The following is a 26,110-nucleotide window of genomic DNA, read 5'->3' as shown; positions in this document are numbered from 1 at the left end:
GTTTCCAATTAATATAGCTAATTAGCTCAGCCAGGTTAAAATTAGACAGGGCTATGCTAGGTAGGAACTGCAGCAGGTCGCCACACTCCATTCAAATGATAACGGTGTAAGCTAGCCACCTCCTCAACTCACACACTTTTTAAAAAAAAAAAGACATCTCCTTTTCACACTTACCTCTGTTGCGTCGGCGCTCTTCCACTGCGACATTTCCTTCCTGAGGACGCTGTGAACAGGTTCCGGGTTTGTTTACTTGTAGGAAATGGTCCATTATGTGCTCAGGTGCATGACGAGAGTCTGCCACGCGCACGCAGTCGCGCAGGTGGGGTCAGACAAAATGGCGGCACACTTGGTGCTCACTGTCCTTATATCATAGTCACACTGACTTTGACTTTTGTAAGAAAACACAGGGTCTAACATGTTAAGTTACATTTGTAACACACACTCAAAGGGTCTATGTGGACGCCCTTATACAGTTTGTATAAGAGTTTATGGAGGATGGGCCTTTTTCACAGAGGACATTTTGCTTTGTTACAGTTGGAAAAGCACAGGTAGGTGTAGATAATCAAATGAATGATGACTGAATTCCACTATAGCTGCTTTAGTCTCAGGGTGCTGGCCGTGTGCAGGCTGGCTCACTGTCACAGCTTAGTGGGACAGTGCCATCATTAGTGAAATATACAACTACTTGAAATATTAGTTTTCCAGTCGATGCCATCTTGAGATCCTATGACAAAGGGTCCTTCTTGGCTGCCTGCTGTTACAAACAATTGCTGCTTTCAGCCTTTTCTTTTTCACCACGGTGTGGAAACAAACAACACGTGAATCCAGAATATATGAAGTGAAGAAAAACTTTCGACCCTGAATCATCAGTAAGAAGAAACATTTTATTCACAGGTACTGTAAAAGTAAAACACAAGCTGCCATATCATACATTTATACACTGGGTTGAAAATCCTATACAAAAACAAAGATCTTCGAAAATATGGGTTTTGATATGAAATATGACCTTACATATAATCATTTTTTTGGAAAAAGGTCTTGGTTTGGTAATAGTTATTTAATCCATGAGCCTAACCCCTCATTAGTGAAAACTGAAGTTATTGTAAAAAATTAGAATGATAAAAATGGAGTAGAAATCATTCTTAAAAATGATTAAAAAATCTCATGCAGCATCTTCAGAGAGGGCCTGAGAGAGTACATCTTTGTAAAAGAAAGAAAACAAAAAGTCATATTTGTCATAGATATAGAAATCAAACATACCAAAATACAACAAAGCCAGTTTGTTTTTCTTAACAATCATTTTCACCGATCATCTTTGTTCTCTCTGTGTCAGCCTTTTGATTCATAACACGCACATTCTGGCAGCTACAAAGAGCTGATATCATGATTGATTTTTCCAAACAATGTCACGATCATTTGCTCCTCTTCACTGCACCATTTCACAGGAATCACAATTCTTTCATCTTTGTTTTAGATGCTGGATCAACTTTGCTAATTTGCCTATTTTAAAAAAGAACAGGGGGACACAAGAGGCCAAACTGTGTTGCTGCCCTTTGCAGTGAGGTTGTTACTGTAGTTGCAGTAAATGTACTGGAATGCATAGAGCTGAGGCTTGGTAGCGCTTCAAAAAGTATTGTACAAGAGGCCAGTAGACTTGGGCTAGCTCATCTGTGCCTCTTTGTTTTACAGTGTATAGACAGCAGCCAGTCCAAGCCCATTTGGAGAGAAATTGGGCTCACTGATGAATACAGCTATCAGTGTAACCATTCATCACGCTCTCCTCATAGGCTAGTGTAGGGGAGGTTAAGTCTCTCAGGGCTGCACGACCACATACTGTACTGAGGCACCAGAGAGAATGGCTGAATCGAGAATAATCACACACTATCCATCACAGTGGCCCTCTGATTGATATGTTTTGGCTTAATCTTTCATTTTCAGTGAGATAAACAAGGGCCAGCACAGCTTGAACAAGCCCTCCGTCCCCCAACATAACTGCTGCTCTACCTTAGTGCATCCACTGAGACCAATTTTGATCAAGGCAACTGGAGGGAAAAACATTCACTCAACCCTGCTGGCTTTCACAGGCCAGCTGGCAGGCGATGAGTGACAACAGCAAATGCAGTCCTTGATGAGATAACAGAGTCCAGTTTGAAAATCTAGAAAACTACAGAACCAGAGAGTTAACGTAAGGCGCAAGAGGCTGAATGAACATGGATAAAATGCTGACTGAGGTTTGAAACAAGAGAAAAGGCAAAGTCTGGGAGCGCAATAACATTAGCTTATTGCTTTTTCTTTTTTCCTCTTTATTTTTTCCCTTCAAAGGATATTTGTACACACCACATAATCATATAAATACACTATACAATGCCATATAAAATATTTTTATTAAAAGCAATATGTTCAGGGTTTGCTCAGGTATGCTTAAGATACCTGCACCTATGAAAAATAATGACTCAGAACAAAAGAATAAAAAAGGCACTTCCAGGTGTTGTTCATTGACTCTTGAGTAAGTGATGGCCACTGCCTAGCCATACAGGTAACGGCATTTGTGCTCGCGTTTCATTTCTCTGCCATTAAAACATGTCCTGGACAACGAGGCACTGTAGCTAAGTGGTTAAGATTTCCTCTGTTTTCATGCAAAGATCCACACTCATGTCATCTCTGTCACTTGTTGTTCTTCATTCCAGTGATATATATATACTGACGGCTACGTCTCACCATCCTCTGTTTTCTCACTTCCTCGTTTCTCCATGTCAACTTTCTTTTGTCCTCAGACCTCAACTTCACGCAGTCCCTCTTGAGCACCAGGTGTTGGCATGTTGATGTCAAAGCATGTCACCATCATGACATGGGACTTGCATAGATTGACACAGAACTCCAGCTCCTCTGTGGCCTGTGCCAAGGCCTCTAGGTACTCCGGAGACTCTTTATCCAAATTCTGGTCCACCTCAACTGTTGAAAGGGGAAATTAATCATTTGGTTTGTCATCAAAGATTGGTGAACGCACGTTGAAAAGAACATTTTGCAGATACTCACACTCTCCTATCCACTTGCTGGGGTCCATCATTAGTCTGACTTTTGTGTCTTCCAGCTCCTCCAACAACACTTCATGCTTTGCCCTCAGTTCTCTCACTTGCTGTTGCCTTCTCTCCAGCATCTTCAGCTTACTGTTAAAATACTGTAGGCCCTGAGAGAGCAAGGGAGATTATTACTTACACTATCTTAAAGTTGCTTCAACAGCTCAGTTTATTGTGCTGTCACTGGGAACTGCTCAGATTTTATGATGTAAAAAGTTATGTTTCGTCCTCTGTGGGCTGAGTTATCTTTATGATTTTGTCACTACTGTAGAACAGCCCGTACAGCTAATAATTAGAGCTTTGTCACCATGAAAAATCAGCTCACCTTCTCAACATCCTGGAATGGTTGCTGAGCACGAGAACAAGATTGGAGGAGAAAGATAAAACAGATTAGCATGTTAAACAAGACAGAATATCATATGAGCAGCATATAGTCACAGTATTTGAAAAGTAGGTTAATATGCACACAGACTGCAAACACAAGCTACAGGTGTCCACGAACAAGAGCCCGATACTAATTTTGAAATAGTAAGGGGATTTAATCTTGCCATTCAGGCAGTGAAGGCTGGGAGAGAAAAGTTCATTCAAATCATTTTTCCTAATTGAAAGTAAATCAAACCACCATCTCTCTGATTTAATATCTTCTCTTAACAAATCCCTGTCTGGCTGTGCTGAACTTGGGGGAGTGGTTAATGGTCCACAGAAGAGGAGCTTGCTATAAAAAGCGATCAGGCGGCCAGTGATGAGTGCAAGAGGAGAGCTGATTTGGGCTGGTGGTGCTCCTTGCATTCATCACACATTCCCTGACCAATTTTCTCACACCATCTTCTTTTTCCACATCACCACCACCACCGTCAGCTTTAAGAAGAGGCATCACTCGCATCCAAACCAATTAACCCTCATCAGTAATTGCCTCCTGAACTTGTGACATTCCTGAGGATCGCTGCCAAAATACCAAGCTCTGGGAATCTGGGTACAGACATTATAACTCTGGGATTTGCCACTGAGCCTACTGAAGGTCAGACGTCTGAGACATATTATTCCTGTCTTGTTCTTAAAAAAGAAAGTGGGAAGAAGTGAGCTAAGACATTCCCACAACGCAAGTCAATGTGGCAAATTTCTAATGTGTAAGGCATCACTGTCGCACATGTGAAATACTCTGGAGGCTTAGCAAGTGGGACTCACAAGACCTTGACCCAGACGTTACACTATCTAAAACAGCTTCAGCAAGATGATCCGCCATGTAGAACAAGTTGAGAGTGACCCTCTGCTCACCTCTGCAGTTTCCTCCTGACGCCGTCTCTGGAGCCGTTCCACATCATCGATCTCATACACCTTGATCTCAAAAGGCTCCTTCAATGGTCCTGACATAGGAGGCAAGTCCACCCACTGGCCTGTTGTGCTCACCTTCTTCCCCAGGGAAGAGGTGTCTGGCAGGGGTGCCGGGATAAGCCGTCTCCTCTGGAAGCCTACGATATATAGTCAGTCAGGCACAACTTAGGTTGGTGACACACAATAGTAGTATTTGCTGGGATCTATCAGTAAATATGTATGAGTCTCACTCTGAGATACAAAATGATGCAAGGCTTTACACAGGCGGTGACTGCATATTTATAAGGGTTTCATATATTTTGTATAAGCACAGCGCGAATAAATTCAAAAGATAGGTTTAGCGCACATGAATTCAAATGGTTATATATTCAAGGCTACAAAAACCTGAACCAGGTCACTGCCGCTCATGCTCAATTTGTCTTATTTGATAATCACATGGTTCAAAGTCATCTTGTTTGAAACATTCATTATCATTTTCCCATATATGCATGAATAATGTATGCTGCTGATTCAGGAGGCGAGAAAATCCAATGAAACGCCAAGTCGTGAATGCAATAAGAACGAATTCATAAAGTTAGAAGCGCTGTATGGCTAATTTCCTAGGAGAGAGCATTCATTTCTGGTTATTTCAATGTGTGTAGTTTCATGGGCGAGCACTGTTTCATAGATCTCACATACACTGATATTACCAGTATGATATATGATGTTTGTGAATATTGCTTATACCTGCATTGGTTCATGTAAAACCACAAAGCCCAAATTAGTTTCTCACCATTTGCTCTCTTCTTGGGATATTTGGAGCTCCTTGCTCTGCCTGAAGATGACATGCCGCTCTCGCTCATGGAGTCGTGGGCAGATGAAGCACTGCCTGTGGCTTCACTGTCACGGATCATACTTTCATATCCGCTGCTGCCTCCACTGTGGTAGAACAGAGCCGTGCGCCCCATGGCCGGAGGCAGCTCCCCACTCAACACACTACTGTTGTCACTGCCATGGCCGCTGCTGTAGCGCTGAGGCCGCCTTGGTGCTGTAATTTTGCTGTATGGAGAGGGCAGCATGGCTATGGGGGATTTGTCATCGCTCACGTTCACCCTGCTGTCATTCCCGCTGTCTGAATCTCCTGAACCTCTCATGTGTTTGCCTGATATGTTGCCTGTTGCCAGTTCGCTCACACGGCTGTTGGCAGCCCTCATGGCCTGCTTTGTGCCCATAATAGTTCCTCTCCCAGGCTTACTGCTGACAGCAGCAGTGGTTCTAGGAGCTGATGTCCGTCCTGATGGAGGGAGGTTGGCATTGGTATTTCTGGTCACGGGACTGGCCAGAGATTTGGTGGAGGAGCTCAGACCCTTGGAGTTGTTGGCTGACAGTGAGCGTGCCTTACTACAATTGACTGCTCCTAATGCTCTGGGATTTACAGAAGCTTTTACCTGACCAGGTTTGCAAAGACTTCCTCCACTAGGGGATGATGGGCAGGTAGCTATAGGAGAACTGGAAGAGTTAGGAATTCCAAATTTCGTAATGGACTTGCCGGATTTGCCACTGCTGCTCCCCAGACTTGCCCCACTATTCTCCCTGCTAAGTGCAGCTCTGGAACCCGATAAGGACAGGCTTTCATACCTCTCCAGGGACATTTGACTGCCATAATGCTGCCCAGCCTCTCCTCTAGGCCCTCTGACCTTCAGGCTGGAGGTAACTTTGGCTGTGTTGAGGCTGGAGGTTTTGAAACTGGTTGAGTCTACTCTGTGACGTACCTCAAGCTCGTCCTCTGATACAGCTGCCCTCGCTGCAGAGGCCCTTCCTGCCTCCCCATATGCTGACTTTAAGGCACTTTGGGGTAGCAGGATCTTCGTTTTATGGTCAAGACTGGACTTTCTCACCGGAGGTGGGGGAGGTGAGGTGCAACCAGGTTTAGGGAGATGACTTGCTTTCTGTGAGTTAGCCTTGTTATTTTTCCCCAGAGAGGAGAACTTAAGGCTTGTGGTAGATGAAATAATATCTTGGGTTCCCTTGTAGTCTGCGGAGGCATGGATGACGGGCACAGTCCCCAGGGTGGTGGCACCTCGTCTCAGTTGAGGCATTTTGCTGGGCGGATTCTTAGTGGATGACTTCTCGCAGCCATCGACCACCCTCTGGAATGAGGTAGACCCCTGCACCTTGGGTGGGCGAGGTACACTGTTGCTGTTGTTGGATGTTTTGCCGGAAGGGATGCCACTAGGAGGATTTCTGAGAAACTTGCTGGTGCTGCTGGAGTCAGAGAACTGAGGTTCTGAGTGGTTATCACTGCGCTGCCAAGGATCCTCCTGATTAGCCTCCTGCCTAGGTGGCTCTCTACTGCTGCTGCTGCTACTGCTGCTACTATGAGAGATGGATGAGGTAGGTTTAATCTTCCTGGGAAGACTAGAGTGGACTATAGAGGGGCCCTGTGGAAGTTGGGAGGAGCTAAGTGAGTGAGCCTTAGTTATTTTAGATGGGAGTCTGAGGGAGCCTTTGGCTGATTCCGGAGATGGGGGGCACTTTGTCAAAGATAGTTTGCTTGAGGCGGCACTATCGCTGTCTAGTTCAGAAAAACTAAAACCACTGTCATTTAAGGAGTTCTTTGCGTCTCTGGGAGAGGCTACACAATGGAACATATCCAGGGAATCGAAATAAAAAGTGGCCTCTGGTCCCATGTGTTTGGGCTGTGGAAGGAAGACATCCGTAGAATGAGCCCCTTCACTCTCCAAGGTGCAGACACTAACCTCACTCAGCCAAGAGCTGATAGATGAACCCCTGCTATCACCACACTGCTTTGCACCCTCCTGGAGGGGTGTGACCACTGCAATGTTCACCTCTGATCCTCCCACAGCTGACGTGTAGGCATCAAATTCATCATTGATGCTGCTGATGATGCTGACAGGTCGGGAACCAGAGGCCAAGGCCTGAAGAGAGCAGTCACTGTTAAAGCTGATAATGCTGGATGGCCGACCATTATCTACAATACTGCCTATAGACAGCTCCTCCACCACAGTGAACACCAGCTCATCCTCTCCATTCAGCTCCACAGGCTGCTGCAAGGTGACAGTGGCTCTAAGGATGTCTCGATCCAAGCATCTTTCTCTCAAGGTAGAGCGCACCTGGCACACCTCCACTGGAGCTCTGAGCAGAGGAGAAGTGTAAGGATCTCTCCTTTTCACTGCTTGGTGGCTCATTCCTACAGGAGGCATTCTGGTGCTGGATCTTTCCTCAGTGTCTGTATTCTCCTTGCTGGAGTCTCTCTGCTGCGAAGGAGGAGGGACTGGTTTCGGCAAAGTTTTCTTGTTGAAGTACACCTTCTCCCTCACCACAGGCTCTGAATTAGGCCCTGTAGCAGTTCCTAGTTTGTTAATACTAACTCTGCTTTCTGACACAAAGGCTTTCTCACCATCAGCGCTGGTTCTGCATGCATTTTGTATACTGTCAGATTGTGCCCTTTCTGCAGGTATACACTGCATCTTGGCATTATCCAGTTTGGATTTAGTGTTGGGACTGCAGGACGGCTGTGTGGCCACAGATTTAGGAGATGAAACGCCCTCTTGGGTGTAAGAAGTGTTTGCTACAGTCTTTGGTGAAACAGAGCCTTGGCTCTCCTTAGATTTGTCGGTCTTGGGGCTGGCCTGGCTTCGCTTGCCCTCTCCAACAAAGGCAGTGGGTTCTTCACTGCCATCTATACACTCCAGCCTCTCCTGCAGTTCAGCAAATGTATTGCATTTAAAGAACTGGTCCCTGTCCAGAGGGCCCTCTTTTGTAGACCTCTTCTTGTTCAAGGAGGGGATAATTGGAACAAAGGCAGGTGGGCCTTCATTGTCACTAAGCTCCCTGTCTGAGATCGCAGTCCCCCCGGGGCCCACGTAAATGACAGTATCACAAGACTGTTCACTACTGGAGGAGTAGTCGGGGTCACTGAGCAGGGAGGGCAGGTCTGGGTCCAGGGCAACCGTCCGAGGGTGAAAGGGCCTGAGGTGTGGTGGCCGGCGGATCCTCCCTTCCTCACAAGAACTTTCCCCTCCAGATGAACTGGATGCATACTGCAAAGCAGAGTTAAAGCAGGAGCAAAGTTAGAAAATTATCTCTTTAAGTGATGACAGTAATGTGATTCTGTCTTCTTACAATATTAATGTAACAATCTTGCTGTTTTAGAAAACCATTCTACTCCTTATAATTTATAGTAGATTCATTTTATGGTGAAGTCAACAGCAAATATTAATTCCTCTGAAATTACCACTCAATATTTATCCTAAGGTTAAAAGTGCACATCAATAGTCACATAGAAATTAATGTCAATAAAACAAATTGCTGTATGTGGGCTGCATTATAATCATGCCTGGGACCAATAACAAATAAATACATGCTGTCATTCCACCTAATTATGGGGAGCATATATTTCCCTAATCCGAGGAGCATTACACACTTCCTTGGGCAGTGGTATTGATTACATGATTATGTGATGAGGAGCCGAGAAAAACTAGCTCTGAGTTACCGCACTGATAATCTTTCATTTGCAGAAGCATTCGCACATTCATTTGCCTAATAACAGAATTACAGGAGGAAGAAAAAAAGTGAGGACTTAAGTTATGGCATGAAATATGATGAATGTTTCAGATGCACATTAGGGGTGCATAATAGGAGTGCATAATAGCAACATTTAGATATGATAAATATAACATTTAATAACAATTACTTTAACATTTATAAACAATGAACAGCATGAAATGGAGCACAGTTATGGCAGAAATCATTATTTAGAGGGATTATCATTTGTTAAATGCCTATGTCGTTAAACTGTAAAAATGTACAATTACTGCTGATGATTTTCATACATTATTTGATCAGTTTATTACTGCATATGTTTAAGCAGATTTATCAGCACTAATCACTTTATCAGTGTACCTTAGTTTTCTTCTTCCTCATGCGGTGGATTCGGGATGCCAGCTGGATAGTGGTGAGTGAGTCAGCGTAGTTGGCGGGGGAATCGGAGATGTGGGCGATCATGGTGGTTCTGCAGTTGATGTTGCCAAGGGACTCCCTCAACAACATTGTCAGTTTGCTGTCCCTACAGGGTGCATGTACATTGATATTAGCAAACGGCACAGTAATACTATGAAGGTAGCTGTCATGATTCCAGGAGGAGCCATTTTAAATTCTGTCAGCTGAAAAATACTCCCAAATGATGAGTCATTAGTCTTTTCATACCTGAGTAACTATAATTTAATCTTGTGCAACACCAGTGAAAGGCATTATAGGGGTTCACTAAATAAACTTAACAGTCACACAGAAAACCTGCAAGACTGACAGTACATGTAGCAACTTGCCTGAAACATTTACTTATAGATAAAACCCAACAGAAGAAGCAGTAGTAGAGCGAATAAAAATACTGGTGGTTTTCTTACCTGTAAGGTACATGTTTTGCTCCATTAGCTAAAGCCATGATGACATTTCCCAGCGCATTTAGAGAAAGACATAAGCCTCCCCCTCCGTCTCTGCTTTTACTCAGGACCTTTTCACAGCTCCCCAGGTCGATGAGGTGCAGCCTGCTCCGTCCGCCTGACACTGTGCCAACGACAGAAGAAGAACTAGGTGAGCAGAACACAGACACTCCGTCTCTAAAGTCAGTTCCTCACACACAGTGCTATGATGACAGGAGTGGCACAGCTGAACTCAAGCTAGACGAGTGACTGTCAGAGCTGTCTGATTTATTTCTGAGTAAGATTCCCACACTGAAGTAATTCAACTTGCCACTAGACTGGTAAATTCTCACCAGATGTATAACTCATGGTAACAAGGAGGCTCCACTGGTTAGACACGTAAAGACGAAATATTCCGCTGACAATCAGAAACACACACACACACACACACACACAGTCCCCTTCTGATGATTTGAAATACAGCGAGAGGGAATTGGCTGTCATTGTAGAAATGACAGGGTTGCAGAAATCACATTGTTGACGGCTGACGGTTATAATTGCACCATGACAACACAACATTAGACTCCTGTTAGTGAGGCTTCAAGTCTTTCTCTCTTGACCAAAGCACAGTACATGAATACAAAAAAATCTGTCTTTTTAGAGGCCAAAACCAATTCATCAAGACACATTGCAAATAAGGGACTTATTGTCTGATGTTCGAATCAGACTTGCAGTGCAATCTGCTATGTAGCTCAAACAAAACCTCCATGTGATTACTCTGGTTGAAATTGCAAGAGAGAAAATGTTTAAAGAAATTTTGCTACAGTTGTGTTTATGTACTCACATGCTCTGTCGCATATGTTAGACTATGTGTGAAACTTTTGCGAAATTGAACAATGACCATATTGGTTTTTGGTATGAATGTGAGGTAGAAACTTGTTGAAACACTGCTGCACTGTAGCAGAGTTATAGTATAGATGTAATAATATAGTGGTACTAACTTCCTCCCTTGCCGCTCTTTTCCATGCGATACTGGTAAATGTGCAGTGTGAACAGCATGTGGGAATTGCGTCGCTCTTCCTCATCTGCATCGGGTCTACTGGTGCTGCGCGCTGCGATGGCTGCATCCAGGAAGAAGGCGGCTTTCTCAGCCGTTGGGGCGCGTAGCTCACTCTGATTCTGGAGCTGCAGGGGGAGGAGAAGACAGAGAACAGGGTCAGGGTGAGCAAAGGAGACCACATAGGGCTTGAGAAAGCGGATGGATGTGAAAAGGATACCGGGAAAGAGGGGAGCGAGAAAGAGAGGAGAGCCAGTTAATTGGACCCCCACACACATTTCTTGCCCATTAGATTGGGTCTCAGGGGCAATTAAAGCTGCAGATATGCACACGCAGGGAGGAGGATTAGGAGAGGTAACGTTGGTGCAGAAGGCAGGGGCACTTCCCTCACCGTGGATGGGATGATGGTGATGGAGAGGTAGAAGAGAGAGAGAAGGCGGGGGGTATCATGAAGGGAGCCCACGTGTGGCTGCTAAGAGGAAGAGCAAGACGGAGCTTCACAGAACTGCACAGCCTTTGAAGTCAGGGTCCATAAAGATCCCCCAAAAACAACATCTGACAGCAACACCTGTGAGTGCCTCAAACCTACAGTCTCCCACCATCCCCCAATACCACTTCTATTGTGCTGTAGAGGGCTAGCGCTAACACATGGGTAATAGATGCTGATGGATGCTGACAGGAGAGTCAATACAAAGGTAAGAAGAAAGCCATCAATACCACAGATGGGTTTGGTGGAAATATAAAGCAAGGATTTCAGAGACAGGTGGGATAGAGCGAGGTTGACTGGGAAGTCCTGGGAGATGAAAACACACATACACACTTAAGCACTCACATGAAAAAGTCAAACATCTTTGGGAAAGGAAGAGGTAGATCATAGACGGAATGAAATCAATACTCTAGCAAACTAATACTATATAACCCACAGAGAGAATGAAAGGATCAGTGAACAAAGAAAGAGTGCAGATGTGGAAAGCTTCTTACCTGAGTGCCACAGATGGGATCCTCTCTCAGGTGGATGCCCGGGGACTGGCCATCCTGCAGGCTGCCTGTTGACACTTCAGACAGTAAGTCCTTCAGCTCCTCGTCTTTCCCAAAGATTTCCACCGCAGACACTCGGACAGAGAAGCGCGTGCCCATCTTCTCCTTTCGCTCATTGATGAGCTTGAAGAGCCAGGAAATGGCACAGGGGACGATGCCTAGGCTCTGAGTGGAGCTGTCTTTGCCAATCATGGTGTATGTCTTGCCTTGGGGTGTGTGACAGAGAGAGGGGGATGGAAATGTAAATACTGCCTTGTGTCAGGAAGCCAGTCACACTTGCTATATATTCAAACTAAAATCTTTCATCAAGCTGTCTAAATTGGGCAGGAAGTTGATAGACAGGAAGGTATTGGATATTTTCTCAGTGTTATTGTGTTTAACAACAGCTGATGGAAAAAAAACCGAATAATTGATTCGGGGCTTTAGAGGTAATATTCAGCACATACCAAATAAAAAAGCACTAATCCAATAACCCAGTCCAGAAGCATTAATTCTGTGGAGAATTATAGGTAGTGGAAACAGTAGCATGAGGAGAGCAAGCCCTTCAGCCTAAGAGCACTGGCCAGACCAATTACTAAGATTTTAATTACAGATCCAGCCCTGAAGCTTGGATGCAGCACTTTACCACTCACCCCCACTACCCATTTCTACCTCCGATCTCCCCCTTCGTTGACTCACCCCAGTGCACCGCTAAGCCAATTGTGGACATCAAGTGTAGCTAACAAAGAGCAATCAGAGTTTTCTTTGGCTAACAAAGGCTCTTGTCTAATCTCTTGCCAGTGGAGGAGCTTACCAAGCTTGACGTGACCAAAGCAGAAGATGCAGCCGTCTGCACCGTTCACCACAGACTGGATGACCTCAGCTACTGTCCCTGAGCACACTTCAGCCTGTGAAAAACACACAGAGACAGCCCTCTTACAGTCATTTCAGCCACATCCAGGAAATACTATCAAACGTGCATACAGAGAACAATGAATCCAAAATGATATCCCATAAAGTAAACAGTTATTTGGCTTTGGTTACACCTAATCACATTAATGGTTTCAGTATTTTTCATCACTCAGGAGTGTATGTGTTTATATGCGTTTGTGTGTGCTGCAACGTGTGGCTCGTTTTTGCAATCTGTTTCAGCATGGCTCCTCTGGGGCCAGGCTTCTGCAGCAGAGGCCCCTTCCCATACATCACACAGCAAACAAGGTCTGGAACAGCAGAACAGCTTGCTGTTACTGTTAGCCACCAGCAGTGCCGTCCCAGCGGCACAATCTAGCAGCTTGGCCTCAGCTCTGCAGCAGCAACATTTAGACTTTGGCTATCAGCAGCTTACTTAGGAAAATACTTGCTCAAGGTAGGTGGTATGATAGAGGATCTGAGGCTCTAACTGCGAGGCACTCTCACTTCTACACCAGTGATGACAATCTTTGCTCTCGTAGCTATTTAGAGTTTACTGCACCATGGGGAAATACATAAAATATTTGACTTAATTTTGCAGTGAGTGACATCAATCGTTCCATTAAAATAATATGGTGTGTGTCTTAACCTGTGGCGAGAGCAAAACTTGTCTGCTCCCAAGTCACCATATAGTAAACATATATTTGACCTTTGTCTTTGATCTCTGTGTGTGTGCCTGCTGTGAGCTGCACAGGGCCAGGGTTAGATATAGCTGTTCTATGAAAGGAGAGGTTAGATATAACTGGAGTGGATTCAAATCATTCCCCAGAGGGCTTAAAAGGCCCAGCTGTTAGGCCCACACTGGTAAGAATGCCCCCTGACCTAAGACAGGCATTTTTTCTCTAAGCCCCTGGCCACACCCTGCCAGCACAAAGACGTCCCCTTGCCCTTGAGCGGCTGAATTTCCGCACGACACCTTAAAAAAACCCACGTACATACACACACAAACACACATATGGTACGCATCTCCTGCAGGCCCTTACTTGTGAGGCATCCTGGGTAAAAACAGCATCGAAGGCGAATATCTTTGGGACAGCCACAGTGGCGGACCTCCTGTGCCCCGAACTGGAGTGTGGGCTGGATGCGGGGTCGTAGAGGGTCAGCTGCTTCTTCCTGCTGTCCACTTTCATGAAGGACTGAGACTCTGAGGAGTCTGCAGCCTCCAGAGATGGACAGATACGCATCATCACTTTCACCTAAACCACGGAGTGAGACAGATAAATGAAAAGAAAAAGGGTGGATTAGGAGGTGAGAGAGCATTTTACACAAAAAATGGGAATGCAGGGTGATGTCAGAATACATTTTTTCAGGTTCAGAGATGGAAAAAACACAGACTTAGCTTATTTATCTTTACTTACAGTGTGCAAACAGAGGAAAGGGAAGAAATATATGGTAGACATTTTGAATATAGGTTAGGATTCAAACTGAGAGCATGGCTCAGCTTTGTGCAGTGATATTGCATCCACTTTGTCAGAGTTGATGGGCATTGCAGGTTGTCATGGAAACACTCAGCCTCACATTGACTGGCAAACCGGATGGGTCAACACATTCCCTAATGGTGTCGGTGAAAGGCAGCAAGGTGCATATTGAAAAACGCAGCAGAAAATGGTGGAAATTAATGTGTGTGATGCTGGGAGATTATCCCTCTAGCGGGGGTTGTTTTTCTGGACCAGGAGCAGCCCCCCCCCTTATCCAACCAACTCACTCTTCCTCCCCCTCTTCTCCCTACCCTCCACACAGCTCCACATTAAGAAGCGCGGGACCCGCCCTGTTGCATTCTGGGGCTTGACTTTCATGAAGTGAGCTCACGGTCTTAACACATTCCACAGGTCATGGTGCAGTTCATCGTGCCTGCATGGTAAGCTAAATAGCATGACAGCTTATATCTAAAGGTGTTGATTTGGCACTGCTCTGACAAGCCCGTTCGTGTCTAACATTATTGCAGTGGTTACAGGAATGAAGTCATTTTGCCAGCTGTGTACAGTGACACCTCTTCCAGACAGTGGCAAAAAAAAAAATTCTTCTATTTCCTGCCTCTACCGTGCTGCACAGATGTGCTGTGTGTGGTTTGTGTGGGTGTGGTCAGGCTTGTGCATGTCGGGCTATATGACACCCCATTTACAGCCACTTTCTTTTGAAATTCTGACAACTATATATTGCCTTACAATCTGATGGTCTGAAATACGCCTCTACTGTATCACCAAAGGCACTGTGGAAATATATCTATGACTGACAGGAGACATAAACGGCTCTTCGGATATGTATAGCAGCCCTTGGAGTCCCTGTCAACTCCCTGAGTGTTTAGTGTCACGCCTAGCATTATATCAACCGAACAGTTTCTATATCCTACAGTATATGTGATAGGGAACTCAATCCTGAGCCATTTCAAAGCCTCTTGAAAAAGCACCTATGATACCTCTCAGGCATTGAAATATAAGGCTTAAAATATGGCTAACTCCCTTCCCTTTCTGACAGAGGACTGTTTCACTCAGCCTGGGACTCCCTACTGTCTTCATGCTTACACAAAAGGCCTATTCTTCCCTTGGTTAGTATATAAATATTGCTAAGGATCCAGGCTCCAGCACTCTGAAACAATGCCACTGGAAATCCCTTTCTTTCAGTGAGTGAATTCATCTTGAATTCCACAGGCCAAGTGCAAACTCTCTTTATACTCCACAGGGGGCTGTTATCGTGACTGACATGTGCATATGTTGAGTAAATTACATTTGCTATGACATTTAAACTGCGCTGCCACATATGACTGCTGAGTCTCTGTCTACCAGACAGAGGCGACCAGGCGAGCTAATGTCTCAGTTTTATTTATGTTGGCAGAGATCAGATACTGGAGGCTACAGAGGATTGGCTACAGTATTTTCACACCTCAGACTCTGTGCTAATGGCCCCTGTTTCCCTGTCCCTTGATCCCCCACAAAATCCATTAGTGTGGCTTGGCATTCCTCCATCCACTCAACTGTCTATGCCTGAAAGAAGTGTGTCTAGGTCAAAAGTGGAGAAGTGGAAGTGACCCACATACGGTTGATGGAAACAAGACATTCACCCAAGTCTTAGGTTGAAATAATATGAAACAGACACAGGCAAAGTCAAAACCGTGTGGGCTCCTAAAAATGTTATGGCAACTGTGATTCCACCAGTGAGAGAGAGAGAGAGAGAGAGGAGGACAAAGAAGCAGAGAAAACATATTGATGTGTTTGCTTTATACTAAAAGAAAAGCAGAAAATCTGTCCTGACAGGCTTGGAACAATACCCGAAATTTTGATTTCCCGTTTTAAAACCGCTCCTTTGGCTGTGCAGATGTACCTTATACCACAGGTGTGGGCTCGAGGAGGCTTGTTAATACCACGGTTTCTTCTTTTATGAAGTCTGTGTGTCAATAGGAAATTTACAATAGGTGGCAAAATCTCAACCGTCTGGATACCTGGCAACAGAAGCGAGCACTTCCTATCCAGGTGGGATCTAATCTTGTTAGGGGACTTCTTCTGCTTCATAAATACAGGACGCCGGCTCAGACAAACAATACCCAATAAACCACAAAGGAAGAGTGATGTGTTTATACAGCTTTGTTTAATGACTGTCCTATTGCTGCCAACCTGACTTTCATCATCGCACACCGTACCTAAAATGGAATTAGACATCCTGCTGTTAACGTGACCACAGATTTGTGGATTATAGTTTTTTACTGTTTTTCTGTATCCAGACAGACGAATGCTGCTCTCACAAACTAAATGAATTCATGACATTCCGGGAGGTTTATCTGACTACATCTCCATGGTCTGGACCAGACGGCACACTGCCTGTGGACCAGCATGTCGCCACCCTGCATTCTCCCCTTCAAACCATAGTCTGTATGCCCCTGTGTGTGAGTGGTTGTGTCAGGGTGTGTGGGTTGGGGGTCATGGGGACTTACACAACTGAGTCTGTATGTATCTGTTGTGCATTTTTTGTACTTTACAAACAGTATAATCATACATTCAGCTTTGAGTCTTTTGTGTATACTTATACAGGTCTGTTCTCACCTTTCCCATCCCCGGGTTCTCTTTCACTTTGGACACAGCTCGGAGCAGGCATGGTGGGGCAGGGGGCGGCGAGACCTGCAGGATGCCGCTGAAGTTGGTAGGGTATATGGAGGGCTCCTGTGGGTGGAGCAGTGAGGGCTGGTGCTTCTTCCTCTTGGAGGAAAGGTTCAGCTTCTGAGCTGCCCTGGAAAGGGAAAAACAAGGGTTGAAACTCAACTTAGAAAACCACCATTCCATATTCCATAAAAGAAATTTTTTTTGCTCAATTAATGTTTTCTTCCAGCACAACACGCAACCAGGAATTTATTGATTTTAAATGTCTTGCTGGACGTGTGTTTTTTGAGGGTGTGCTACAAAGCCTTTAGAAATCCCACCTTAAAACTGTAACATAAAGGTCAGCAAGCTCCTTTTAGTTTCCCCAAAAAATAAATAAAAAAACAGCAGGAAAGCTACACTTTGCAACCACTTCTGACCATTCCCCACTCTATAACACCCAACTCAAACTCCCCCACCAAGAAGGATAATGCTTCAGCCCTCAATTTCAACTAGAGCATGTAGAGTTCTCTTATACCTTGATTCTGCAACAGAAATTGCAGCCCATAAGAAAAATGATTACCAGGCAAGGCCCTTCGCCTGTTGGCCACCAATATGGGCTGTCATAGCAGGAAGGCACAGTAAATGCATGCATTTATCTCGATCAAATACAAAACAACTGTCACAGACATGGCAGAGGAGGACTGCAGAAACACTGCACTCATAGTCATGTCTATCTCTGTTGCTAAAGCTGAGCAATTGTTCACCTATTATTTAAGTCAAAGCTGGAGCTTGTACTACTGTATATGTTGGGAGTTTTAATTATTTACTTTAGACAAACTGGTCATTGGCAGAAGATGCAGGGAAGGTAAGAAAATTCAACTTTCCTTTACTTTGGCGGTATCTAGATAGACAAAAAGTCTGCCTGAGCTGATCTGCTGTGCTGGCACCTAACAGAACCCTCTGCTGTAACTTAATCCAGCTTTTTGACAATCCTCTAATTAAAATCCACTGTCATCCTGGCCTCTTGTCTCCCAGAGTCAGTGCAGGGGAGACATAGACTGGTCACAGGGCCAACTGAGTCAGGCACATGAACTCCTTTCTCTTTAAACTCCTGCAGCTTGAAGGATAGCACCAATATATCTCTGCATGGCCTGCAGGGAATCTAGCCAGACTTAGAGTGGTTCCAGGTATGGCATCGCTCTGGATCAGCTAACGCTGTACCTCAGCTGGAAATTCAAGGTCAGGGAGGAAAGTAATACCCCAAGGAAATTCAAATGCACTCAAATGGTTTTCACTCAAGCAGTCGGATTTCAGAGAAATGGAGGGAAGACAAAGAGGCGGTTGTGAACACGAAGGAAAGAGTGGCACGGTGAATGAAAGAAAATTGGAGTGAGAGATTAAAAGATGACAATTCTGCAGACCAAGTGATTTTAGATGAAGTAGAAGAGGAAGCATGTGAAAAGGAGAAAGTGGGAGAGAGTAAGAGCAAAAAAGAGCAGATCCATGTGTGTCCTGGTGAGCAGCAGTTTCCTAATAGACCAGCCTGAGCTCATTAGCCCTGCTCTGGGCTCCTCCGGACAGGACTGGGTGGGCTACTGCCAAAAACACAACCCCCTCCCTCTCTGTGCGTCCTGGAGTGACAACAGGCCCCCCTCCTCTCTTCAACACTCCCCTCTCCACTGTACGCCCCCTGCAGTGACAGCCCAAGAGCACAATCAGGGAACACACTGCCGGCTGATGGAATAATTATTGCATCCAAGAAGGCTACAGGAGAAGGCTCTCCCCAGGGAGCTGCCTATGTGTGATAGCATGCGAGACGGATCGTGTGACTGAAAAAAATGAGATGGAATAGATGAATGTGAGATGGAGAGAAAGAAAGGGGAAACTACACCAGAGTACACGTGGCTGTGTGCAGTTACGTGTGTGTTTGTGTGTGTGTGTGTGTGTGTGTGTGTGCGGACATGCGAGTGTGTATGCGCATTTATGAGAGGCATCCGCAGCACATTCATTCAAGATAAATGTACCCTGTCTCTGAGTCTCTGTCTCTCACTCCCTCTCTCTCACCTCATTCTGTCTCTTTCGTCTTTCAGCAAAGAGATAAATCAAGCATCAGGAGTCGCCATAAGATACCATGAAGGGAAAAAAGAGCACTATACTGATTTAGAATTGTCTGAACCAGTGAGGAGTACTCACAACCTAAAGCTGAGCTTGTAACCTTGAGGTTGAAATCATGCTGCACAATGACGATCAGTGCACATGTTCTTCAGTGGAAGGTGAGAAAGAAAAGGATGATATTCCACTTTATTCAGCACAACCACCCAAACACAGGGAAATTAATTGCTTGTCACTTTCACTCTCGCCCCCTCCCTGCGTCTCTCTCCCTTCCTCTCTCTGCCTTACCCAACTATTTGATCAGTCAATGGAAAATAGACAGTGAGAAGCTCAGATTTCTTCACCCACAACAGCTTGTCCACCTGTTCCCTCCCAAGCTCCATGCTAATGAAGCTGTTTTCCACCATATCTTGGTCTAAATGCTCGAAGGAGAAACTGTGTGCTTAGCAAAGCAGAAATTACTCAGAGCCCATTTTAAGTTTGTACAAAATACTCACATACTGTATATACTCTGTCGAGTGCTATACAAACTCAACCAAAGGTCTGTTTCAACATGCACCAGACAGAAAACGCTGCAATGGTGTACTTACAGCTCTTTCCAATCCATTATCTAGTTTATTCCTATAGTCAAAAAACAGATAAGTTCAAGAGTTCAAGTTTGCGGTCCATGTCTGTGTTGTCACTGTTCTCCATCACATTTGGTACGCCGGCACAGTCGCAGGGAACAGAGCGATGAGGGACGGCTCACTAGTTGGGGCACAGGGGTCCTTTTTGCTCCAATCGCAATCATCGAGGTTCCACTTGATTTCACAGAGGTTTGTGAGAAGCTGGAGGGGCTGAAGGAGAACCAGGAGGAGGCGTGGGCGTCATAGTAACTAAATGGAACAAGCGCCAGGTGGGTCACGGTGGAGGTGGGCAGACAGGATGGGTGCCCTGCAGGAAAAGCAGTAGGTTCACAAAGAGAGGTGCAGGTAGTCCAGAGAGCTTTTTAAGAGGAGGTAAGGAGGTGGTCAGGATGAGGAGGAGCACCTCCTGTGTTCATATGCCACTAAAGTACCTTTAACTCTTTCCATGCCTCTTCACCAGAAGTTCAGCCTCAGTTCAAAGATGTAAAAACCCAGCAACAGCTTACTGTCCAACTCAGCTTTCCATTCCTTCTTTCACATCCAATTCTGCATTCATCCCACAAGCTGCATGGTTGTCTCTCATTCAGTTAATCCACTGTGGCTTGTCTGCTGTGAGTGGCTGCAGGTCCTGATGCCCAGGTCCTTCCCAGAGTCTCTGCTGCTTACAGGCAGGAGGAGGGGGAGAGAATAAGCACGCCTGGCTGGGCTGGAAGATTTCCTTGGGTAGCTGAGAATGAGGAGAATTCCTACTCCTGTTCCGCCTCTCGGTCCTTCTCCTGCTATCGGAGAAATGCTGGCAGCTGTCCTGCCGTGTCTCTCTCTCTCTCGCCCCCTCTCTCTCTCTCTCACACACACAGACACACACACTCCCTCATCTCTCCCTGCCTCCCTCCTCTCCCTCTCTCTTTTTCTTTCCTCAGCCCAGCCCCTTTTCCCTCTGACTGCCAGACGAGGTGTCAGCGCTCGATTGCTGGCTGCTCGCGGCGCAATTTGTGAGTACTCTTTCTCTCTCTACCCACACACACACACACACACAGTCTCATACGAACCCCAGCGTGCGCACATACACACACATATGCACCCTACCACACGTCACATGAATACTTAATGCATACAGGAGCCTTCTCTTCTTTTAGGGTCCCATACTTCAAACAGATTTTGTTAGTATGCCTACAGTGCATGCATGAGCGTGTGTGTGTGTGTGTGTGCGTTTCTGTGTTTGTGAGGGTGGTGAGTATACACTTGTGCACATTAGTATTTTTTTTTGCCTTTGCTGAAGGATGTAATTAGCCAGATGAATGAGAGTGTTATTAATCGCAAGGAGTGACACACAGATAAGGAAGGATATACTTAAAAGCAGAAAGATGGATTGCCTGAATGAGTAATGCTTTGACTCAATTGGAAAGCTGAGTGAGATAAAAAAAAAAAAAGAGTGTGAGTGAGGGAGAGAGAGGGAGAGGACAGACAATGAACAGATGACATCTTGGGCAGGCAGATTTATGCCGGCCAGTGAGAAAGAGTGCAGTCAGTCAATGGTCAAGGGTAAAAAGGGGAATGAAAGCATGTGAGTGGGCGAGCGCCGGGGTGAGAGTACCCTGTATTCCCTGGGCTGCCAATTTACCAGTAAGCCCTCTCAGCCCCCGACCAGCCAGTCTTGTTTGAAAGGCTGCTGCTTTGGCTGCAGAGTGCCTACTACAACATATCAGCAGACAGAGTGGGTGTGAGACTTGCCAGATGAAAGTACATTCAGCGCAAACCCACACCGAGCTCTCTCTGCCTCTCTCCCTCTGACACAGTGCCCCTGAAATGAACTCTGCTGGATTAAATTTGGAGGCAAAAAATAGAAAAATAAAGCCCACCACTGCCTACCTATTTGAAGAGTACAGTATAGTAATGAAGCAGTTTGATATATCACATAACCTTTACTTTCCTCCTTGCCACAGCGCGCTTACCTCTGCTTTTCTGCAGTGTGTCCAAATTAATTTGCCTGAGGTGAGCTTATTCTAAAGAGCAGGAACCGTCTCCTGAAGCCTTGCCACATGCTACTTTTACACTGAATCCCTTTGAATCATGACTGGCAACAGTCGATGAGAAGAGGACAATACTAATGTGGACATTGGTCACCCTGACAGTGCAACCAGTCATTATTGCTGCAACCCTCAGTGTGGTTTCAAGTGTTATATATCAAAATGACGTAATAATATGGAACAGCCACAGTTGGAGCTGCCCCGATAGCCTTTCAGCTCCATCACTGTCTCCTTATGAACAGACCTTAGGGACAGATAATCATTGTAATATATATAAATGAGCCGACGCAAGACAGATGTAAAATCAAGGATCGTTTGAAATAAAAGGTCTCCCGGTGCCTTTGTTCAACAAAGGACATCTAGATTTCGTCCTTGCCTATAGAGGTAGTGACAGTGAGGGAGGAGGAGAGGAGGTCAATGACTGCAGAACAGAGAGAGTGGAGAAGCTGTGTTTACCCGCTGCTTTCAAAGCTTCACTTTGGCTTGCTGTCAATAATCGCTCCAGCCCTCTTTTCAGGCTTTGTCAAATTAACAAGAGAAATTCCTCTGCCCCAGAGAATCATTAGCTAGCACACCCATTAGCTTGTTTGTGCAAATTTGTCTCTGTTCTCCAGGCCAGATATGTACAGCTCTTTAGGTAGCCCCTCTCTGAGGCTAATTACCACGTTGGCCACATTTACTATCCTTGACATTTCCTTTCTGTGATTCTCCTTTTTTCCCTACGCAGACAAGATAAGGCTGCTCTGGCCATTCATGCAGGGATCAGATCAGTGGGTCTGATATCAGACTGCTTTAACCCCCGCACAGTGAGTCTGCCTCACACTGCTGCTGATTAGCAGGACGGCATAGCTCTTCATGAATGGAGATGGGAATTGTGGGCTCCAGTCAGCCTTGGCACCATGCAATGATAATGACAACAGCACAATGAGTCAGGCTTGTTTGCTGCTGGTGGCGACATTCTCAGTTCATCCTGGACTAGAAAAGGCATTTGTGAATTTCTTAGAGTGGGTCTGGGTGCAGACAGCACGGTGGTGCGGTGGTTAGCACTCTTACCTCACAGGAAGAAGGTTCAAATCCGCTGGCTGGCAGGTTTGTGATTTGAGACTTGAACCTTTCTGTGTGCCGTTTGCATGTTCTCCCTGTGCTTGTATGGTGCTTCCTTCCACAGTCCAAAGACATGCAGGTTAGGTTAATTGGTGACTCTAAATTGCCCGTAGGTGTGAGTGCAAGCGTGAATGGTTGTCTCTCTCTATGTGCCAGCCCTGTGACTGACTTGGTGTACCCTGTCTCTTGCCCAATGTCAGCTGGAATTGGCTCTGACCCATCAGCAACCCTTAAGGAAAGGGGTATAGACAATGTCTGGATGGAAGGGTCTAGGTGAATGAAGCCATGTTGTTGTGTGGCTCAGACAATACCAAGCCCAAATGCCATATCAGCAGATGGTCATGATTGATTGGTCTGGATCTGTGTAGGTCTATCAGGTGAGGTACTGTGTTTTTGAGTTGTAAGATAATCAATAGGAAACCTCCCCAGAGCTAAAATCAGTACGCACTGTCTTATTGATGGGCTGCCCTTGACACGATCAAACAGCCCTCTGCCCCAAAGGTGTGGGGGGATAACATAAATCTACCAACTGAGCCAAACTGCTAGAGAAATACAGACTTAGTTCAGTTACAGAAAGAGCACCAGACTTATGTTCAGCCTCCACAGTGCAAACAAACATCGTTGCATGGTTTGCCAGATCTGGGTTGGATTAAAACAAATCTGCATCTCTTTGCGGGCCTCAATGGCCGTGGTCCAGAGTCACCCACAACCTGACCCAGCAGCCGCTTAGCTTCGGTGGTGATTAAGTTACCATGACATCAGCCCGTAAACACACACAAATTCATATGGTGCTCAGACAAGGGGAGATGATGTCATACTCTGCCAACCAGCCCTGGCAGCAAGAGGGCCCACCCAGATAAGATTTACTAGTGAGGTCAGGATGCCGATCATCAAGTATGAGACGAATGCTTCCACACCACGAAATGCTTTTTCTCAGAGTCCAACCTCTGTAGTTTGCTGAGAGTGTCAGCATCCCAGATGTATGACCTTTCATTTATGATTATGTGCATTGCCCCAACACTGAAACCTGAGGGGGGAGGGAGGGGGCACATAGGGTGGGCTAGTATGTGGATTCATGTTTCCTTAGACACAGAATTGAGCACATGGAGACAAAAACAAAGGAACAGGCTGATGAATGTATGACAAAGCTGATGCAAGCGTCCTGTGTGGCGCTGAAGTTTAGTCTGGTAATGAGCCTGTCTCCACTGGTATAAACATTAATTTTGTTTTTCTCACTTCCTCTCGCTAATCCTTATTCACTCAAAGCAACTAATGCCTGAGGCTACAAGCTCCTGAATACACTGATTTATCTACGAATGTGGTTCAGCAAATGTTAATTGTAGCAAAAATGTGCAATTTTACTTCACAGAAGCTGCTAAAAAATCTCCCACCTGGAGATACAGAAACAGACAAATTTCTCTGTGCAGAGTGGGCTTATTTTATCATCAGATTCAGATTACCATCACCCAAAACTCCAGCCATTTTGAAAAATGTGTTTCCTCTCTCCTTCTGCATCCCAAAATACATCAAAATGGAGGAGAGAACCAACCAAAGGCTTATCTGGCTGTCAGTTGAATCTTATCAATCCAAAGCTCTGAAGCTTTCAACTGACTGCCATCCTGTTTCCTCCTGCTTGGCTGTTTTAATGGTTGTCTGAAGGTAGAGCCCTTCTCTCTTGTGTCGGTTTACACAACAGTGGGTTGCAGGAAGTGGCAAAATACCTCCAGGCTAGGATTTATGCACTTCCTGTAAATCCTCAGTAATAGATAAACGGATCTTAACTAAACCATACAGCAATGAATGTGATGTCCAGTTAGCTGAGCAACATCTTGCCTTGCATGTTCTAAATGTATTGGACCAAGGCCTTTAAGAAAGTCTCTTTGTTCCAACAAGGTGTTCAACAAGCCTTTTGTTCCTGCACAGTGTCTGGCCTTGGACACAGAATACCAAATGGGGCATCATTTGTGTGCTGGCTGTTGACAGCCCAAGGCTGCACACACATCTTCAGTACACCAATCCCCAGCCAATTAGGTAAGGCCAAATGCATTCATGTAACATCTGTGAATACAACGCATTGTCACAGAAAAGAAAATATCCCACACAAAAATTGATGTCTCCTTATGCAACTGACTTGTCATATTCATGTCATAATGTAGATTCGAAGAGCTCTTCTGTCAAAGCAAGACAGAAATGGGGCTTTGCGTAAATAAAATCCTAAATTCTACCTTGGGTTTGTAAACCTGTTCAGTCACTGTCTCCTCAGAACTCTTTTGAAATGGTCTGTGGAATGAGGTGGAAAACGAGGGATTAGGGCATCCTCTGGAGAATAGCTTGAATAACAGGGGATCATTTGAAACACAGGGGAAGAAAGAAGGGGAGTGCAAATGGGGAACAGGGAAGGAAGCAGTGCAGAGGTAAGGATGGCGATGAAAAAATAATACATTGGAGATCACTGAGATGGAATGGGAGAAAGAATCTCCAAATACAGTCAGTCAGAGGAAGGAGAAGGAGAGACAGACAGAAAGAGGGAGCTGCAGGGTGTACAGCCAAGTGCTCTCTTCGATCAGTGGGCCTGGCCCTGTGCCAGCAAGGCGCTGTCCATGAGGAGGTAAATCATTTTCTGCCTGAGAAAGAAACAGGAAAAAATTATCATTGGGGCTATGCCACAGCCAGCTTGGAATTGCTTTATTCCCAAAGATGGGAATCCCCAGTCAGCCAAGAATAAATGGAACAGTTGGCGCTAAAAAGTGAAAAACCTCATCAATATTCAAGAAAGCCTGATTTGGATCTTCAGTACATCAGGGTAAGCAACAGTAGACTCAAGCACTAGCTGGTATAAACACAGAGGTAAAAGCACCTTCCTTAATTCAGTTTTCTCTAAATTTTGTCATATCAAGGGAACTATGTTAAGCAGATTTATCTTCCACGCCTTTGGACATCAGATCAAGAAGAAAAGGCTCGTGCCGACAGATTCTCACGTCCCATAGGACTGTGCAAAGAAGGTGATCTGTGTCTATGCCAAGGTTAAATCCTTAATGATGGAGGAGGGAATATTTTTGGTGCAGCAATGCTCCACAGAAGTGTGAGACAAACCCTTCTTGATGTAACACAGACATCGGGTGTTGTGTTTAATGCTCTGCCCCATAAAGCATTGCTGCTCCAAACATCCTACAGCCATCGTCCCAGTTGCACACCCATCAATGCCCCCATCCCCATGCAAAAAGGCAACAAAGCTTTCTTGCCAAGTTAGGGGTTTAAGGAGAGCTTAAGACAAGCAAAGAAAGGAAATTTAAGAGTAA

General features: G+C 45.3%; 1 protein-coding gene across 1 annotated transcript in view; it reads right to left on the bottom strand.

Annotated features, from left to right (window-relative positions):
• Positions 1–905: 905 nt before the first annotated feature.
• kif26ab (kinesin family member 26Ab) overlaps positions 906–26,110 on the bottom strand; it is a 65,331-nt gene continuing 40,126 nt past the window's right edge. Inside the window, exons 5-16 of the mRNA XM_070842578.1 lie at positions 16,907–17,090; positions 13,856–14,068; positions 12,718–12,811; positions 11,868–12,130; positions 10,831–11,014; positions 9,815–9,974; positions 9,315–9,477; positions 5,182–8,452; positions 4,353–4,546; positions 3,403–3,426; positions 3,037–3,187; positions 906–2,952 (exon numbers count right to left, since the gene is read on the bottom strand). Coding sequence (XP_070698679.1) covers positions 2,771–2,952; positions 3,037–3,187; positions 3,403–3,426; positions 4,353–4,546; positions 5,182–8,452; positions 9,315–9,477; positions 9,815–9,974; positions 10,831–11,014; positions 11,868–12,130; positions 12,718–12,811; positions 13,856–14,068; positions 16,907–17,090 — 5,083 coding nt within the window. The 3' untranslated portion in view covers positions 906–2,770. The remainder of the gene's footprint in view (positions 2,953–3,036; positions 3,188–3,402; positions 3,427–4,352; positions 4,547–5,181; positions 8,453–9,314; positions 9,478–9,814; positions 9,975–10,830; positions 11,015–11,867; positions 12,131–12,717; positions 12,812–13,855; positions 14,069–16,906; positions 17,091–26,110) is intronic.

The sequence above is a fragment of the Pempheris klunzingeri genome, chromosome 13 (genome assembly GCF_042242105.1).
Source record: "Pempheris klunzingeri isolate RE-2024b chromosome 13, fPemKlu1.hap1, whole genome shotgun sequence".
In the NCBI taxonomy this organism is placed as follows: domain Eukaryota; kingdom Metazoa; phylum Chordata; class Actinopteri; order Acropomatiformes; family Pempheridae; genus Pempheris; species Pempheris klunzingeri.
Note: the sequence above shows the minus strand (reverse complement) of the source record. Positions and strands in the feature narration are given on the sequence as shown.